The 19,634-nt window shown below is 32.6% G+C and overlaps 1 protein-coding gene and 1 long non-coding RNA gene across 3 annotated transcripts in view; both read left to right on the top strand.

Annotated features, from left to right (window-relative positions):
* Window positions 1–837: 837 nt before the first annotated feature.
* The window catches only part of LOC114328199 (bis(5'-adenosyl)-triphosphatase enpp4-like), a 37,257-nt gene continuing 18,460 nt past the window's right edge, over window positions 838–19,634 (top strand). The window contains exons 1-5 of the mRNA XM_028276985.2: window positions 838–1,134; window positions 10,704–11,079; window positions 11,931–12,071; window positions 12,167–12,319; window positions 19,004–19,175. Of these exons, the coding sequence (XP_028132786.1) occupies window positions 10,735–11,079; window positions 11,931–12,071; window positions 12,167–12,319; window positions 19,004–19,175 (811 nt within the window). The 5' untranslated portion in view covers window positions 838–1,134; window positions 10,704–10,734. The remainder of the gene's footprint in view (window positions 1,135–10,703; window positions 11,080–11,930; window positions 12,072–12,166; window positions 12,320–19,003; window positions 19,176–19,634) is intronic.
* LOC126886583 (uncharacterized) lies at window positions 12,368–15,699 on the top strand. 2 transcript variants are annotated; one of them, XR_007698697.1, is made up of 3 exons: window positions 12,949–13,469; window positions 13,528–13,730; window positions 15,519–15,699. It is a non-coding gene; the product is annotated as an uncharacterized LOC126886583 (long non-coding RNA). The 2 variants fall into 2 exon arrangements; XR_007698696.1 differs by having other exon boundaries at window positions 12,368–13,730.

Genomic DNA, 19,634 nt, shown 5'->3' with positions numbered 1-19,634 from the left:
AAAATCTTAAATAGCAACCCCCACTTTTTATTGCAGATTCGGATTGGTCATAAAAAATTAAGCAATATTTATTCGAAACATTTTTTAAAATTTCTGATAGATGGCGCTAATTAATCGAATTTTTCCAATTAAGGCGTCATCTATTAACAATTCTAAAAAATGTTTCGAATAAATGTTACTTAATTTTTCATGACGGATCCGAATCTGTAATAAAAAGTGGGGGTTGCTATTTAAGATTTTAAAGTTACCCCCCACCCCACATTCAGGGGGTGGGTTGAAGGGTCATGTTTGGTGTTATTCGATAGGTTTTCGAAAAAGATTAAAAATTTGTTTTTTAGTTTCTCATTTGGAAGTGTATTTCGTGAGATATTAGACCGTTTCTATAATTTACCTATGGTATCAGGATAAATCGATTTTCCCAATTATAGCTCCATCTATCCACAGTTCGAAAAAATGTCTTGAATAAAAGTTGCTTACTTTTATGTAACAAATTAAAATCTGCAAGAAAAACTGGGGGTTTACATTTGAGATTTTAAAGTTACCCCCCATCCCACCTCCAGGGGGTGTAGTGGGGATTGGTGTTTGGTCTCATTGGATAGATTTTTGAAAATGATTGAACACGTATTTTTCAGTTTTTTGATCCAATGTTTAGTTCGCGAAATATTCGACCGTTCCCCTACTTTTGGGACACCCTGCATATAAATCATCCTTGTTTATGTCAAAATATTTTAACGTTACCTTATCAAAATTAAATAGACATTAATTTTGACCCATATCTAATTATTCTTCTTATCGTCATTCGATATTATATCGTTTTACCAATTTTGAGAAATGTTTAAACGTCGGTCGATAATAATTATAATGTTCATTTCAATTAATTTTAATCATGGCATTCAAATTCCTAAAGAAACCTTCGGTTTTTACAAAAAAAACCGACAATTTTGTTAATTTATTTGGTTACTTGGTCAGTTGGTTAGATGTGTCTGTGACGTTAAGTCGTTAGAAAACTATTAAATAATTGTAGAGAGATATGAAGTAATATAGTGAGTGTTTCGTTATTCGTGTGTTTGTCAAATAAATGTAGGAAATTGGAGCAGAAAAGTTAGGAATTATAATTACAAGACCTATCTTATCGTAAGTAAAATATATATATTAACAATTAAGTAGCAAATTAAACACCACTTTTTAGTAAGTTTATTACGGAAAAACTATTATAATTACACTGTAAAAAATTGCTGTACTTAGCATTTCAATATCCAGTTTAAATAAAATTAACTTGTTCAAAATAGAACTTTAAATTGGCCCACGGAGGATACCTTTTTCATCTTTATGTGTTATGTCCTCTAAGATGGTTGGTAACCACATAATTTGTTCATCATATTAACCTTCACGATCCAGGTTTCACATCCATATTATAGTACCTAATTACCAGAGAATGGCAGTTCTCGCCAGTGGCGCACACCCACACCTCCCTACACGCGACACTATATCATATACACGAAATTTTCGATTTTCTAAATCTGACTGAATTGAAAATTAGGCCAACTCCTATCTTAAACTTCAGGAAAAGACTCACCCATCCACCATTTTGGTCCAAGGGTATGAATTTTACGGCCCTTCTTATTTAGGGTCTGTTTTTCGTTCTCGTCCCCAAAACTCCAAAAAACTTCAAAAATTTACGTCCGACCTTTACGGCTTCTAATAGTACTGATCATTACCTTTCCAACGCATATCTAATTTTGAAAATCGGTTATACCTACCATTCAAAAATTACAGAGCTCAGAAGTACATATGACTCAATTTCTATTTAAAAAAGGGAAAATGTTTGTGGATATGTATGTATGTATCTATGTGTGTGGAAAAGTTAAACCGATTTGAATTTTTTTCTGTGTTTGAAGAGGGGGTCAGAGCCGATTCAGAACCGGTGTAGTTTGTGACTTTTGACCACTCATAAGCCAACTATAGGACTTGGTAGGTACAAAACGGCATATTTTTGGGAGGTATATATCTTCGGATCAAGAAGAGGCAGGAGAACCGCAAATACATCAAATAAATAGTGTTGAGTTAAGCTTTCAAATGGTGTCTAAGCCGTTAGGATCAGACATACACACGGCTCAGTATAGACGAAAAACTGAAAAACTCAACTTTGAAAATTTTGGTTTTTCGACAATTACTCAAAATTTCAACCTACGAATTGCGCCAATAACTGAGCGTTTGTAGAAGGACTCTAGACTAATCTAACGGTGTATACGTCATATCCGGAAAAAATCGAATTTTTAAGTTAGAGACTTCATAATTACGATCAAATCTATTTCCTATGGGAAAAACGGTTCCTTAAGTTCAATAATTCCTCTAATAGCTTCAGTTATCATACTTGACCTTAGATCCATCAGATACTACTGGTCAATACGTTTTACACTCATGTTTATTGATCAAAATCGGTTAAGCCGTTTAGAGGTTATTAAGCTCCAAAGTATATTCCAATTAACGATTATTCCCAAAATGGTTTATGTAGTTGTAGTGGTTACGACGCTAAATTTGATCTGGTAACGGGCAATCCGAGTTCATTTACCCGTCATCTCAATATTTTTTTTTTAATATATTTCGAATAGAAAAAATCTAGTTCGATGGACACTAGATCATTTGAGAGATAATGCAACAAAGGTGACCATTTATAAAGCTTAACGTGTAATCGAGGAACATTGCATTCATCTTCCTACATTTAATTTATAAATAACTTTGAAAAACTCCTGATGCAAGAATTAAAAACCGCTAAACGCCGTAAATATGAGTGGCGCATACAATATTCCAGCTACAAAAGATCTGATATGAATATTACGCAGCGCGAAAATGTATTTTCATTTTGATGCAAAACAAAATTCTAGTTTTATTTTAAAAGATTTTCCCATAATATTTGCTAAAGGACATCGCACACATCTTATGGAAAATATAATGTCACTCAAATTCAATAAAATTTATACGAATAGATTCGTTTTAAATTAACGGTCAAATCTTATCATTGCGCCAACTCTTAATTATGATTAATTACGGCGCAAATTGCAATTAAAGTTTATCGAAATCACATTTTTGGAGTCAGTAAAAGTGTCACTATTGCTCTGGGTGCTATTCAAAAGGAGCTTAAACCCCGCTGGGCCTAAGCGGATTAGTGAAACTAATCCGCTGATTTATGGAGTACCGACAATTTGGGTATTTTAAAATATTTTTTCTCTCTCTAACTTATGTACGTACCCATTTGATTTCAGATTTATTTATATCAATTTCTGCTCTTATTATTGAAAATATAGAGTTGGCGCAATGATAAGATTTGACCGTTAATTTAAAACGTATCTATTCGTATAAATTTTATTGAATTTGAGTGACATTATATTTTCCATAAGATGTGTGCGATGTCCTTTGAAGTAAACGTGCCACCAAAGAGATTCAAAGTTAAACTAGAATTTTGTTTTGCATCAAAATGAAATTATTCTCGCGCCACGTAATATTCATATCAGATCTTTTGTAGCTGGAATATTGTATGCGTCACTCATATTTACGGCGTTTAGCGGTTTTTTATTCTTGTACAGGATACACAAAACATTTTAGGAATTTTCTTCTTAGTTGTAAGTTCAGCTGAGAATTGCACAGTATAGATCTTAGTTTCATAAATGCTCCTCTTGCAATTTCTATATGAGTTTTAATTTTAATAGGCTCATTGTTGACAATTAGTTGCATAGGGCCAACGTCTTGTTTACAAACCAGAAGTAACTTTGTCTTTGATATATTTATGCCAAGTCCCTTATTAAAGCATTCTGTAGTGACTCGATCTATAAGACATAGTATAATAAAAAAAAGATCTTCGATACTTTCAGCCATGATCGCTGAGTCATTTTTAGCCTTATCCCAGCCTCTCTTTAAATTATTCAACAAGGAAATAATTGTGTTCTTTATCGACTTTTCTCTATATTTGCCCCTCTTGGTGTTCAAGAGGGGCAAACAGCATTTTCTTTTTCTATGTTTCTCAATGCCACCACATTCATGGCTCTTCACCCACCCAGTTTACTCTCTGTATTCTTCTATAAGTCTATAGTACATGTTTAAAGGCTTCCATTATGTCTATATTATTTTTCTCCACTGTCCAAGCTTTTATTTCGAAGAATAATACGGAGAGCATTTATGATCTCAGCAACCTAATCTTTAATCCATTGTGATTATTTCCGTGTTCTCAAACTTTGCCTAATAATTGTTGGCAGATATTTTTTCTTTAGAATAATTTTTTAGCTTTGTTCTTATCTGTCCCTAAACTCTTCTGGTAACAACAATTTCGTCTTTCATAACTAACGATATGAGTAAAGTAACTAAAATTTGGAAAAACCATTAAAAATTCGTTGATGATCATCGGGAAAACCGTTAAAAGCAGGTTTTTCCTGTTTTTAGACGCTGCTAAACATTAAACTCCCAAAGGAAATGATAGAAGGTTCGTAGATGCGTTCGAAATATTTTGTGGACACAAGAAGAAGTGGAAGAAGAAATAGTACAAGTGGAACATTAAACGAAGAATAATTTCATATACAAAAACTCTTATACTACCAGTACCGATATATGAATCGGAGACTTGGAATACCTTCAAGACATTCTTCTGCCAAAACCTTCAAAACATTTTGCTCATATTTGAACGAAGGATGCTGAAAAGAATTATTCGGTGGCATCTGTGAAAGCGATGTCCAGGACAGAAAGTACAACTATAAGATACACTCCTTCTTCTTCAAGTTCCATCTTGGACTAAGGCTATGCGAACCCTGTTGATTGCTGCTCGAAATAGTTCTGTAGTACTGGATTCAAACGATTCGCTCTAGTTATTGAGCCAGCATATTCTTCGTCTTTCCATATTTCGAGATAGTCCTTATACAGCTGTTATCAAATAACTACAAATATCTGGTGGTAAAGACGCAATAGCAGACCAGAGAAATTAGGTGAAAAAACACCTTCTCTAGGAGAGCAACGAGAGCATTAAAGAATTGAAGACCTAAGTGGAAGAAGGGGGTATGTTACAAAGACTACCTTTTGAGATATGGGCAGTTAAAGTTTTTTCCACCTACCTCTACCGAAAGTATACTTTTCCGGACCTGACTGTAGGAAGCAAAGTTGTACTTTTCCTCCCTAGGGAGGAAAAGTAAAAGTGACGTCATGGTATTTCATTTTTGAAATATGACTTATTGATTCCCTGTACAATATCTATTTTCTATTACGTAAGTATCTATACATTTTAACGTTTATTTATAAAACACCCTTGTATTTTTCAGAATGGTAAAAAACGGTAAATTGTTATTTTGATTTAACAATGGTTACATTAATAATTTGACTTATATTTGACAGTTGACAGATATATTGTACCTACTTGTTAGCTTTAGTTTTAATAAATTTTGTTGGTTAGTTACATAAATAAATTAAGTAAAAATGAAAAATGACTTGTTATTAATTTAAGGAAGGTGGAAAAACCATATGTATAACATGGGAGTAAAATGCCTTTTCCTCCATTGAATGATTACTGCCCTCCGCTACGCGTCGGGCAGTAAACTTCATTCTCGGGAGGAAAAGTTACACTTTCCTCCCTTGTTATACAAATAGCTATTATTCCTCTACTTTTATCATGAAAATATTGTTTGTGTTATTTATTCTTTATTTTTATTGCTATAAGCATTCCTTTACATATAATGTTGATAATTTGTTTTTATTTTTGGTATTTTTTCTAAAAATTAATAAAAACTGTACATACCGTCATCTTCCATTAATTTTAGTTTGTATAACTATCCTTTATCTGAATGGATGAAGGGGGTATGTTGCATGAAATAATACTCTATAACCAGTTTTACAGAAATTTATGTAATTGAACCAAAAAAAAAAGAATGTGTGTGTACTTTGTACGCACGTAAGAAGTTGTACTTCTATTATATGATTTAAACGAAATTAATATACTTTTTATTTATATTTTATTTAAATATTAAACTAATTTATACTTACTACTTCTCAAACATTTTTATTAAAACAGTGCCAAAAATTAAAATAATAAAAGAATAAAACTCACACAAACACATTAAAAATGCTACAAATGATTTCTGAACATTAATTGTTGGAAAATTTTTTAACTAAATACGTATTTTCTGAAAATAAAATTATATAATAAATATACTTACAATCATAAAATGTATAAAAAAAATAAAAGTTTTTATTGGGATTCGAACCAGCTATCAGCGCGGTTGGTATATTGGGGTTCATTCGCCTTAAACACTTCGCCACGGAGGCAATGTGTCATTATGTGCGAAGATCGACTAACTAAACGGATTAAGCTTTTGACATTTTTGAATTAAATTAAATTATTTTGATTTTGAATTGAAATGATTTAGAATTGAAAAAATACAACAAAACATAGAGCAAGAAAACTATATATTAGGTGAACATTGATAGAAATTTTGATTATGTAAATAAAAAATTTTACATACTATGTATTTTGGTAGGTTCAAATAGGTAGGTACCTATGATACATTTACAATTATTACGTACCTGTTGCTTTTAAAAACTATTTAAAGGTCACTACAAATATAAACTTTTTTGTTTCTGTCCTCACAACAATAAAACTAATATATTATACATTTGTTTACCTTCATATTGAACAATTATTTATTATTGACAGATCATTTCAACACCCAATCAGAGCCCGTATAACGACTAATACCATACTGTCGGTGTGCGCATGCGCGCAGATCAATATAAATTCACCCTCAATCTCAATCGCGCCTAAAGAAGTATAACTTCAATAATCTTCTTCTTCATGTGCCGTGCTCGATTATCGAGCGTTGGCTATCAAATTGGCTATAGTAATTTTGTTGAAGGCAGTTCGGAAAAGGGATGCAGAGAATCTGTTAAACTATTCTCACAGGTTTCTAAGCTATGACAGTCTTCTTCGACCTGGCCCTTTTTCTTCCGTCTACCTTGCCTTGTATTATCAAATGGAGTATATTACATCGTTGACTTTAATATTGGGGTTGATTGACATATTAATATTTCAATCAACGATTATACAGAGTGAGTTTTATGTATGGAAAGCCTCAATTATCTCGGAAACGGCTTGCACGATTTTTTATGGATTTTGGGGAGTAAGGGTTTCTAATGCGGACGATATTATAGTGGTAATTACATTGTTGTCAGATCTTCCGTTTTTCTGGAAATCTAATAAACTTTTTTATTTCAAATAAATCTAATAAACACCCTGTATATTTTTTGCGCTTTGAAGTCCTTAAGAAATGCTGATTATTTTTCGTGATATAATCCCTATATCTAAATGCCATAATTTCGGAGTTATTGCTACATTTATTAAAAAAAATTTTAAACAAATTATAAAAATAGATTTTTTCGGCCCGGGCAAATACTATTTTAGGTTCTTTGGATCATTGAAAACAAAAAAGGTCTTTGGTAATTTTTCTCTGAAGTTGATCGTTTTCGAGTTATAAACAATTTAAACCTGAAAAAAACGAAAAATGTTTCATACCTCCTTCTTTTATTCAAAAATCGTATTTTAAATGTTACGTACCACCTTCATCCACTTTAATTTCCCTTATTAAGCTCTTTAGAGGTACTGTATAAGTGTCATACGATAGTGAAGTTACATACCACCTTTATTCACTAGGAAACTCAAAATTTTAGAAAATGTGACATACCCCACCCCCGTCTTCCACTGAGGTCTTCAATTATTATTCTTAGTGAATTTAGTTAGAATAACATATGATGTATACAGTATGCAAAAGAATTGTAATTTTCCACTTATAAGCAATATATAAACAAACTAGGAACTTGATTAGAGTTAACGACTGTTACAGTGGGTTAAATTAAGTCAATTTTATTCATTATTACAATTTTTTACTGATAAAGCATGCACAAATCTCCAATTTGTTAAAATATATTACAAAGTCTAATTGTTTTAATTAATTATTGTTAAAAATACATAAACAAAGTTTAATTTTATGTCGTGTATGTGTGTTTCAGTATGTCGTTAATTATTGTAAGTGATACAATTTTTGAGAAGTTTCGCGTAATAGTTTATTGCAAAATTTAATTAGTTTATCCCAGCATTTTTTTTGCAATAATATTATACGTTAAACATTGAGTCTAGAAGGTGCAGGTGTTAAGTTGATGTAGGTAACTTATATTTACGAATTCAATCATTTATTAAAGAACTAAAAAGTTTTTGTTAAGTATTGTTATATTAATTGGTAAGATATTTAATTATTACTGTTATAAACATTTAACGATATCTCCGATCCGTTATTACGTTGAAAGTTATTTTCTTTAATTCAGAATATACACATATTTCACGAATTTAACAAATAAAGCCCTATGATCCTTGCGAGCAAAGTAATCAAAATTCACTGGGCCGTTACTTTATAAGGATTAAGAAATTCAATAAATGTAATTTCACAAATAATAGGCTGAAGTTTCACTGCACAAAATTTCAAAACGATTGCTCTAAAAATGGGCACTTTGTGGATCGTCATAGATGAAGTGTTGGTACAGCACGACCAAATTAACGTTCGGTTTTGCCACATTCTCTGAATTTTATTTTTGGTAGGGAAGCAAAGTATTCTATTTCCAAAAAACGTTTTTTCCGATTAGAGCGCCATCTATCCATAATTCCAAAAAATGTCTCGAATAAAAGTTGCTTATTTTTACGTAAAGAATCCAAATCTACAATAAAAATTTGGGGGTCTTATTTAAGATTTTAAAGTTACCCCCACCCACCTATGTGGGGGGTCGTGTTTGGTACCATTCGATAGATTTTTCTAAAACATTTTGAAAGTGTATTTTGCAGTTTTTCGATCTGATGTTCATTTTGCGAAATATCGCGGGGTTTGTATTTAAAATTTTAAATTTACCCCCCACCCCTATCCTTGGGGATAATGTTTAGTACTGTTCGATATATTTTTGAAAAATATTGAAGACGTATTTTTTAGCTTTTCGATCTGATGTTCATTTCGCGAAATATTCGCTTTTTTCTGTGAAACTTTTTGACTCACCCATTTCCTTACGCCCCGCTCAAATCGTCAGATTTTTTGAAATATACACTATTTTGCATGTACTTAACTTACCTTATCTTAATCTGACAATTTCGAGTATTTTTATGGATAGATTTTTTTTCGGGCCCCCCTTAACGAATCTAAAATTTTAAAATTTGTGTTTAACAAATAATTTTCACCGAATTTTCATGCAAAATAATTGAGGAAGTAAAAATTCCACATTTTAAAATTTCTCATTGAATTTCCTATAGTGGTAAAGTCGACTTTACATTACATGATTTATCATGTGATTTGTCATATGATTTGGTCATGGAGTGAAATTTACATGTTTACACTGTGTGATTTGTCATATGATTTTGCATTGTTTATACGGCTCGTTTTGTCATAAGCATTGTCATGCGGCTAGTCATGGGAAAAATCATATGACAAATCACATGATAAATCATGTAGTGTAAAGTCGACTTTATAAGAAAGCGATTCAACATTCTATATATTTGATATACATTCCATGTCAAATCACTCAGGCAAAAAATTTTGGATCTCCGATTTGTCTGAAAATTGGTATATAGCTTCCGCAGGACGTAAAAATAAGATATTTAAGGTCAAAAAATCTTCTACTTCTTTTTTTCTCAAAATGTGATTTTATGCGATTTTACAGTGATTTGGTGTTTATTTAAACAAATTTGCATTTTCTGTCGTAGAGTATCAATGAAAAACATAATATTTTAATAGAAAGGACTCAAAAATGTCATTATATGGCATTATAACAAGTTATTTTGAATCAAAACAAGTTTTTGATCAAATTTTATAGTGTAAAAAACGGTAAAATACCTTTTTACATATTCCTCCATTCCCAAAATACATCATCATCGATTTGGCTGAAAATTTGGCCACAGATATCCAAAAGATAGAACTTTAAGTGGTTAGAAGGATTTGAATTATATTACAATACCAAAAAAGTTACACGCAGTAAAATCAGACTCAAAAGTATATATTAGTCCAGTCGGGATAGCATTTGACCTTGAATGCCGAGCTGTCCAAAATTTTATTTTTCTGATCTTTAAAGGAGTCAGTAGTAGCCTAAATTTAAAATCACGAATGAATTCCTCCGTTACGTTAGCCGCCATCTTGATTTTAAAGGAGAACCTGTTTGGCTCAATATCTCCGCCATTTTTACGGCGAAACGGTCGACGGCGAAGTAGCTCGACGGAGAAACGTCCCAGTCCCTCCTCTCGGTCGTTTACTTTGATAAGGTCTCCAATGTAGTATTGTTGCATTCCAACGTTAGCCTTTTTGTCTAGCAGTGTGGCCTGGCAGGTCACACAGCTCACAACCTAAAATATGTCATATTTTTGGGTTCCAACCCAAAATGTGTTACCTATGTGTGGATGGATATTATTATAGTCTATCCACTATCACGAAGTGTGTCTTTGATAAGTTGAACTGCAGACCAACTATTTGACTTTCTTTTTCAACCTGTAACATGAATTAATTAACTCTTTTTGTTTACAAGAAGGGCTGTGTCATCTTCAAAATGTAGATTGTTTATTTTTTGTCCATTTATTGAGACATTAATGTTTGTATACAATATATGCTAGCTCCAGGGTCTATTTAATCAATATTGATTGTATTTTTTAGAAGTGCAGTAGAAATAAAAAAATTAACGAAAATGATATTAAAAATAATTCTATCCTGTTCCATCCTCAACGTAGTATGGTGTATATCCCGCCATCCAATCCTTATCATAATTTCCTACGACGCATTCAGATATAATCTCTTCGACACGAAGCTACTGCCAAATATGGAAAATCTGAGGAAAGCAGGAACCTACGCAGACTACATGACAAACATCTTTCCGACAAAAACTTTTCCCAATCATTACTCCATAGCAACTGGTGTATTTGCGGAAACGCATGGAGTGATTGGAGCCAGTTATCTTGACGCAGCTACACAGAAGGTTGTGAAGAAAGTTGAAGAAATGTTTCATTATAATGAAGATGTTGTGCCTATTTGGGTAAGTTATTATTTATTGTCATAATAATAAGCTAGCCTCCAACGTCCACTGCTGAACATAGCCTTCTCGCCTCTCGCATGCTTTTGCGCTTAGTCTGGTTTTGCGCCATCTGAATTTGTGGTCACTCTTTGTATGTCATCGATTAATCTCGTCTCTTTTTCTGTTAGCTTCTATTAGAGGTCTCCATTTCATTCCAAAGTGCTTTTAGTCCACCAATCATTAAGTGCTCTTGCTACATGATCTGTTCAGTTCCATTTTGGTGTTGTTATTTTTTCAATAACATCTACTACTCCTGATTTTCTACGAATAGTACCATTAGGTATTCTATCTTCTTCTGTCAGTGCTATATTGGGTCCCCCTAACGTTGGCAATTATATTGGGGAGTTTTTTACGATCTTCAGCTAGTAGGAATAGTTCTTCTACACCGTGTATTCCTATCTAATAGTGAATATCCGTGAGCCACGACATCCGCTTCTTTCCAATTCCTCTTCAGCCCTCGATTTCACCTTTTATGATAAGCTGAAGGATTTTGTACCGGACTCCTTTCGAACATGCCCTAGTCTTATTTTAATAGTTTTCAATTTTAAACCCAAGCACGGCATTTGCTCTATTTAACACAGTTCGTTGGTCAGCATCGCTCTTCAGGCTGTTTGAAGCATTCTTCTATGCAGCCACATCTCACACGCCTCTCTCAGATCTCGGTACCCAGATATTTATAGGAGCCTACACTCCTGGCTCGATTACTCTGTCTTTACCTGAGTTATGTTTGCTGAGTAATAAATTGGTCATAAATTATATAAAAAAAAAATAGCTGCATATATTTACCTTCATTGTTTTTTGCGCCCTTTCAGCGATGGAATGAAGCACAAGGAGATGGTAGATATTCTGCTTCATTTATGTGGCCAGGTTCAGATTTTCCTTACCAAGGTAAAGACATAACGTACAACCAAAAATTTGCCAGAAATTTCACCCATGTCCAAAAAGTTGATAAGGTAAGCATATTTTTATTATGTACTCTTTCATTATCGAATATATCTCACACCTAGGATATATTATGCAGAAACTCCTCTAAAATGATAAATTTTAGATGTTATCTTGGTTAACCGATCCAGTGAAACCTGCAAATTTGGTTATGCTATATATTGAAGGAATTGATTATCCAGCACATGTATATGGTTCAAATTCGGCACAGTTCATGGAGGAATTAAAAAAATTGGACACTCTCACGAAATATATTGAGGTAATAATTTCATAGATAACTAGTTTTCTAATGCTTATGTTAAAAATTAATAAACGAAAATAGTTTCTATCCTTGTGGGATCGGTACTCACCGGAGGGACCGCAGACGTTCGGATACAATTAGCGTCTCTTTGCAAAACAATGACGACTTTGCTAAGTAACAAGACATTTACTCAACACACAACACACACACTACCGACTACACTAGGTACCTAATTGGAAAAATCCACTGTACCATGCCAATGGCCATTAGTTGTCGAGGCATTATAAGCCAAATAAAAAAAATTGCATACACTCGTGATTAGTGACTTTTTCAAGCCCTTTTTGAACAGCACTTTTATAAATAAGCACTTTATACCGATGAAACTTACAGAGCATATAAACAATACATAAGTAAAGTAGCTTGTGAAGCGGTGAGGATTAATTTCATTTGGGATTAGGGGGTTATTTTCACCAGTTTTTTTTACCCAAAAATTGGGATGAACTTTATTCTGAGCGTATCTTGCTTACTTTTTATGATGGAAATTTTTTTAAAAAAACAAGAATAATGCCTTTTTAAAACATTTAAATAAGTTATGATGAGTTTTCCATGAAAAGTGCTTAATTTTTTGATTATTTTACAACTCTGCTTCTACTGGGTCTACAGACTGCACAAGAATCTACAGGTCGAGCAAGTCTCGTAAATTTCACGATTGCGAGCCACGCTTCACGCAACCGTGTTTGCGTACTTGTGTTTCGAGTTGCGTGGTCGTGCGGAGTTATATTTACCAAATTTAAATGTAATCGTTTCTACTGATAATAATATACTATTCTCAATATGGCTACTGGGTGTAAAAGATAAATCTTATTCTATCTGTTCTTCATGAGTTTTAGATAATTTTAGTTGTATTTCTTTGTAATTTTGTGTTGTACAAAGATTAATTTAACATTTTCTCTGGAAGTATTAATTTAGAAAGATAATATGCTTCATTGGTGTTGTGTTTTGAAGTGTGAAATGCAAAGTAATTGTGAAGTCAAGATAAAGTTCACTTTTAAACTGAACTAAATAAGGTATCTGAGAGACAACAATGGTTAAATGCAATACAATGTACAGGTTTTACTAGCGAAATGAAAATTTTCCTGTCCTGTCTGCTGTAATCATTTTATATCTGGTAAGTTACAATTACAACAGTAACGATTTTTGAAGATGTTAACATTTTAATCTTATAGGAAAATAGGAAAACCAGCCGACTTAATCGATAATAACAATCTCCAGATTGGGTTCCTTCAATAAATATGGGCTATAAACACAATGAAATAAGTTCCCCAAAATCTAAAATGGAGTGGTATCAAAGGAGAATTAAAGGAAATAATATTCATATTGAAATTATTTATAAGGCACTGGACTGTCTTAAATTCTACAATAATACTAGGTGGGTAAATGATTTTAGACATTTTTCATTAAGAGTAGAAGTAGATTTTCATTCAGTAGATTTAAGACTTGCTTACACGGGTAGAGTAATGATGCAAGTACTTGATAGAGTAGAGTAACTCTACCTGTAAAAATGCTCAGCACAGTAGAATAGCTGGTAGAGTGTATAGTTGGAGTTAAAGTAGAGTGACTAGCAACCTATGGCAAAGTAACTACTCTATGACCACCACTACTGCCAAAATGTCTACTCGGCTGCACACTCTACCCATGGAACACGCTCAGTTATGGCAGAATAGAGTAGGTAGGAGAGTACATGGGGGCGCTGTCATTCTGGCTGGAATTGTGTTTTGTGTAAATAGTGAAAATGAAGTTCACCGAAGATGAAACTTTAAAACTTGTAGAGCTATAATACGGCGAATACCAGTGTTTATGGAATTTAGGTAGTGTATACTACAGAAATAAAAGTTTGCAGCAAGCTGCGGAGGATGAAATCGTCTAAAGAATGGCAAAGGAGGCTTTGGAGTAAACGAGCTTAAGCAAAAAATTAAGAATTTAAGGTGCACTTATAATCAAGAGTGTTTAAAAATACAAAAATCGGTTTCACTATACTAGCATCAGTACTATACTTGTACTCTCCTCATGTGAATGGTATCAAGCCATTTTTGGTAGAGTACTACCGCTACTCTACTCTCCTCAAAACTCTACCCATGTAAACAAGTCTTTAGAAACAGTGGAAAATGAGGTAGCTAGTAGAGTAGTAGTAGAGTAAAATATACTGGATTAGCAAATTACAATGTTTTAAGTTAATACAGTAGCGATCAACAGGTAGCCAAAACGTGTTCCAAGATTGCCACTGTAATTTTGAATATTTTTTCGAGGTATTTGGCACACGTATTCGTAAAATAATAAAGAATGGCGGTACAGAGCCCAATTTGAAAAATATATTAATATGTGGAAATTACTCTGTAATTATACAATATTTAAAAAACGAGCCTGTACCGCCATTAAGAAGAACAAAAAAATACACTTTCTTCAAATAAACTTTTTTATCCGATGCCTAGATTTTGTGTAATTTTGGAACTACTAATGAAATAAAAAATTTTAGTAGTTCCAAAATAACACAAAATCGGATAAAAAAGTTGTATTTGAAGAAAGTGTATTTTTTTGTTCTTCTTAATGGCGGTACAAGCTCGTTTTTTTATATTGTATTTAATTACAAAGTAATTTCCACATATTAATATATTTTTCAAATTGGGCTCTGTACCACCATTCTTTATTATATTAAGAATATGTGTGCCAAATATCTCGAAAAAATATTCAAAATTACAGCCGCAATCTTGGAACACCTTTTCGCTACCTGTTGATCGATACTGTTTCCTCTTAAGATAGTTTTAATAGTTATTTATGATATAAGTATTAAAAGTACAATTTTAAGACGCGCATGTGAAAGTTAACTTGAAAAAATAATTTTATTAATGTTTTGACTTCCACATCAGATGTCATTGTCAAAATACAAAATATTCATTATTATTAGGTTTATTCTAGCAAACAGTCAAACTAGTCAAAAACCGTCAGCAAACAGTTGGTCGGTAAAAGAACATAATACAGTCACCAGTGCGATCCCCTCTACTCGCGCTGGTCCACTATTCGCTGATGATTTCAAACTGTTTTAAACTGATGCTAAAACAAACCTATTATTATTATGCATATCATTATCTGTAAATAATATTTCTTCTGATTGTTAATTGTAAAGGATAGAAAAATTACCATTTATTTTATTTTTTTTTAGAATCAGCTGAGAGAAGTGGTCTACAAAAAACCAGGAAGGAAACGGAATATGTGGCTACGAAAGGCAAAAGAAAGGTTTACAAAGCAAATGTGACACATTTTTTTAAAATATTTAGGAATATCAGTAAATTGCATTAAAAAATGTATGAAAAGATTTTGTTCAATAAAAATGTTTATATTTATCAAGGATGTATTATTTGGTATGGCCACATATCGTCAGTGATGTAATAATACATCCTATCTGTTTTTTTTCATGAGTTTTGTAAGAGAGACTAAAAACTTGTCTTAGGGTCACCTCCTGTTTTCATATGATATTTGTTTTGTAGTAAATTAAACTATCTATGAACTACAAAACAAGTCAAAACTTACATATGAACACAGGAGGTGACCTTAAAACATGTTTTTCCATCTCTCATACAAAACTCATGAAAAAACAGATAGGAGGTATTGTCACATCAGCAAGGATGTACAGTGATGAGTGCCCTAATAACCGGCAAAATATGGGCAACATATTTAGTTGTGAGATAAAAAGAAATGAAACTAGTCGAGCTGGGAAATTTAGCGAAATTAACCTTTAAATTTACGTTATATTGATCCCACCTTTACACATATCGGAGGAGTATGTCAACTAAAACTGTCACTGTGACAGTGGTAGTTTCCAAACTCGTCTGATATGTCTGAAGGTGGTACACAATCAATACAATCTAAATGTATAAGTTAATATCGCTAAATTTCCCAGCTCGACTAGTTTCATGTCTTTTTATCTCACTACTTAATACATCTTTTGTGCTATTTTGCCGGTTATTAGAGCGCTCATCACTGTATTTCTGGTATATCCAGGGAATGTCTACAAAATATATTTTGAATGTCCAGAGAACATTCGTGGACATTCATGGAATGTTCCAATAAGACATTCAGGTAATGTTTAAAATGCTGACACAGGATTTTCCTGGGATGTTCAGGGAACATGTTTTCGGGGATATTCCAGGAATTTTTCAATGTCTGTGTACCTTCTATGGACCTATATGGAATATTTTGGTGTTATTACCGCCGCACTCCACTTGCGATTTGTAATCAGGAAGATTGAACACATTGTTTCAAATACAAGTCAATCCATTTGTGACTAAATAATCATAGATTGACTTCTATTTGAAAGAATGTGTTCAATCTTCACAACTACAAATCGCAAGTGGAGTCTGGCGCTTAGGGCTACTTCCTCTTTGGTATTATGTATTATACTACAGAAATCAGGAACTTTCCTTCTAAATATATGTATGCATCTTGGCCATCAAACATATTCTTCGAAACATTTTTTTAAGGGGTTACATAGGTCTTGTGGGTAAAAAAAGTGACTTTTTAAAAAAAATATATCTCGAAAACTAAAATTTATTTTTATTTATAATTGGAACATGTAAAAGTATAGTACTTAAGGTAATCTCAAAAAAAGTTTCAGCCAAAAATATTCATTTTTGTAGAGTTTAAGTTTTTTTTGCGTTGGCAGCATAACTAAGTCCAGTCTCATCTGAAATCAAAAAGTTTCTTGTAGTTTATACCTCTGGCTAGAATATGAACGAAGGAATTAAAAAAAATTAAATTTGAAGATTTTACATAAGTTTAAACACATTTTTGACCCCAATTTTTCTCATTTTTAAAGTAGTTTTTTTTTATAAAACAAAAATGACCTCATCTAATAAAAAATCCTTTGTTCATTCACTAGCCAGAGGTATAAACTACAAGAAACTTTGATTTCAGATGAGACTGGACTTGTTATGCTGCTCACCGTAAAAAAGGGCTGTTGTCGAAAAATTGCAGTCAACTCTACAAAAATGAATATTTTTGGCTGAAATTTTTTTGAGAGTACTATACTTTTACATGTTTCAATTATAAATAAAAATAATTTTTAGTTTCCAAGATATAATTTTTTTAAAAAGTCACTTTTTTTACCTGCAAGACAACAACTTGTTGATTTCAAATTGTAACAGTTGTTTTGCAAAGTATGCTGCCCTCTTGTATTTTCTGTGTTATCTTCATCATATCATCATACAATTACTTCATCTAAAAATTTTCTGCGAAAAAAAAAATAAAACAAAAGTTTAACCACAGAATCAAGTTACACAAATTTTCAAACACCTCACCTGACACAGCGTCTCAAGTACGATTGCGCGAATTGGTAAATATAACTCCGCACGACCACGCAACTCGAAACACAAGTACGCAAACACGGTTGCGTGAAGCGTGGCTCGCAATCGTGAAATTTACGAGACTTGCTCGACCTGTAGATTCTTGTCAGACTGCTAACATACATAATTTTTTCAATTATTTAAAAGCTATATTTTTGCTAAGAATATTTTTTCGATAAATTACTTACTTTTTGAGTTATTTGCGAAAAACCGTCTAAAAACGTGATATTTTTTGTTGAAAAATGAAGATATTCACTTGCAAATAACTCGAAATGTATTGACTTTATGTACAAAAACTCTATTGAACAAATGTTGCTTAGAATTAGTCAGTTTATCCACTTCCGGACATATTTTGACGGTATATTTTTTCACCCCCGAGAAGGGGTGGACTCAACCGTAGAGCAAAAACACACATTGGCACAATATCACTTTTTTATTTGACATGTTAGCTATGCTTATACCAAATCTCATGTCAATTCAAGCTCTTGTTTCAAATCTAAAGGTTCTTTAAAATCCGGAGGTTTTGCAATATTTTACCGTCAGTGAATGGACTATAAGGCCCATCGGTGGGTAGAAATTGAAAAAAAAAAACGTACCATACCAAAATAATTACCAGCTTTTATCAAAATTTGCTTGCAAAATTGATTACCAAATTGAGGGAATGATTAGAACATGGAATATAAAAATGCCTTTGAAGATAACTGCTTAATTTGTCTGGTTGTATTTGAAATCGGTTGTATTTTTCTGATATTTGACAAAAGACAAAGCAAAAAACTGAGTTTGATTGGTAATCATAAATTAACCATTTTCATTTTCATTATCTTAATTTAATCCCCCCATTTTCAACCCTATCTACAGGTGTATCATGCTTAATCTTAAAATTTTTCTGTACAAAAAATATTTTTAAATCTTTAGTATGCCGTTTATTCTTACATCGATGGCTTTTATTTTGATCCCTATTGGTCCGAATTTCATTATCTTCATTTAATCCCCCATTTTCAATCCTATTTACAGTTGCGTCATTATTCATCTGAAACAAGGTCTAAAATGGTGCGTATTTCAATAACGACGCAACTACCCTGTAGTGACTCAGCACATAGTTACAGTTCTATCGCTTTTGGAAGTTATTTTGGAATAAATAGGAATTGACAAAATTTGCAGTTACGTCATTATTGTTCCGGACCGGCGATAATAATATCAACAGCGCTAAAGACCATATAGGTCCTTAGCTTCTGGTGGCTATTTTCGGGCATTTCTGATCCAATAGTTCTCTAGTTTCTTTACCTCTATATGCTGTCTTTTTTAGGATCAATTGATAAAACACAATTTATCAGAAAGAGCCAATGTTGTCCAGCTAAGCGATCACGGTATATTGAGTGTACCGGTACAAAAGGTAATTAACGTTACCCAGTATATGAAACCAGGAACATATACCTTGTTAGGATCCAGCCCTATCTTTCAAATTTATCCAAAGAAAGGTAAGTGTAGCATTTTGTTATCATATTACAAGTAGAAGGTATGGAAACAAAGTTAAAACGGGAGTAAGATGACGTGGTATGCCCGACAAAGGTGAGGATTTTTACGACTTAAATTAAAATTCAATGAAATGATGAAAGGGTTGCCAATGCGAGTCCATTATACTACTGGATACAGGAAATGAGTCAATACTCGCATTCTTAGAGTTTGAATGTTTTTTAATCATGGGTCAACCGGTTTCGAAGCTTAATATGCTTCATCTTCAGGACCAGTACATAGAGTCTTCACATATGCAAACTACTAGCTAAAATTAACAAAAAGACAAAAATGTACATACATATAAAAACATAAAAACAACTATGTCTTGGTATTGATTAAAATACATACAATAATGCAAAACAACTGTGGAGTATTGAACTTAGTGGTCCATAGAGTGTATATTGAGGCATTCTGCTATTGGG

This window comes from Diabrotica virgifera, chromosome 6, assembly GCF_917563875.1.
Source record: "Diabrotica virgifera virgifera chromosome 6, PGI_DIABVI_V3a".
Taxonomy (NCBI): Eukaryota; Metazoa; Arthropoda; class Insecta; order Coleoptera; family Chrysomelidae; genus Diabrotica; species Diabrotica virgifera.
Note: the sequence above shows the minus strand (reverse complement) of the source record. Positions and strands in the feature narration are given on the sequence as shown.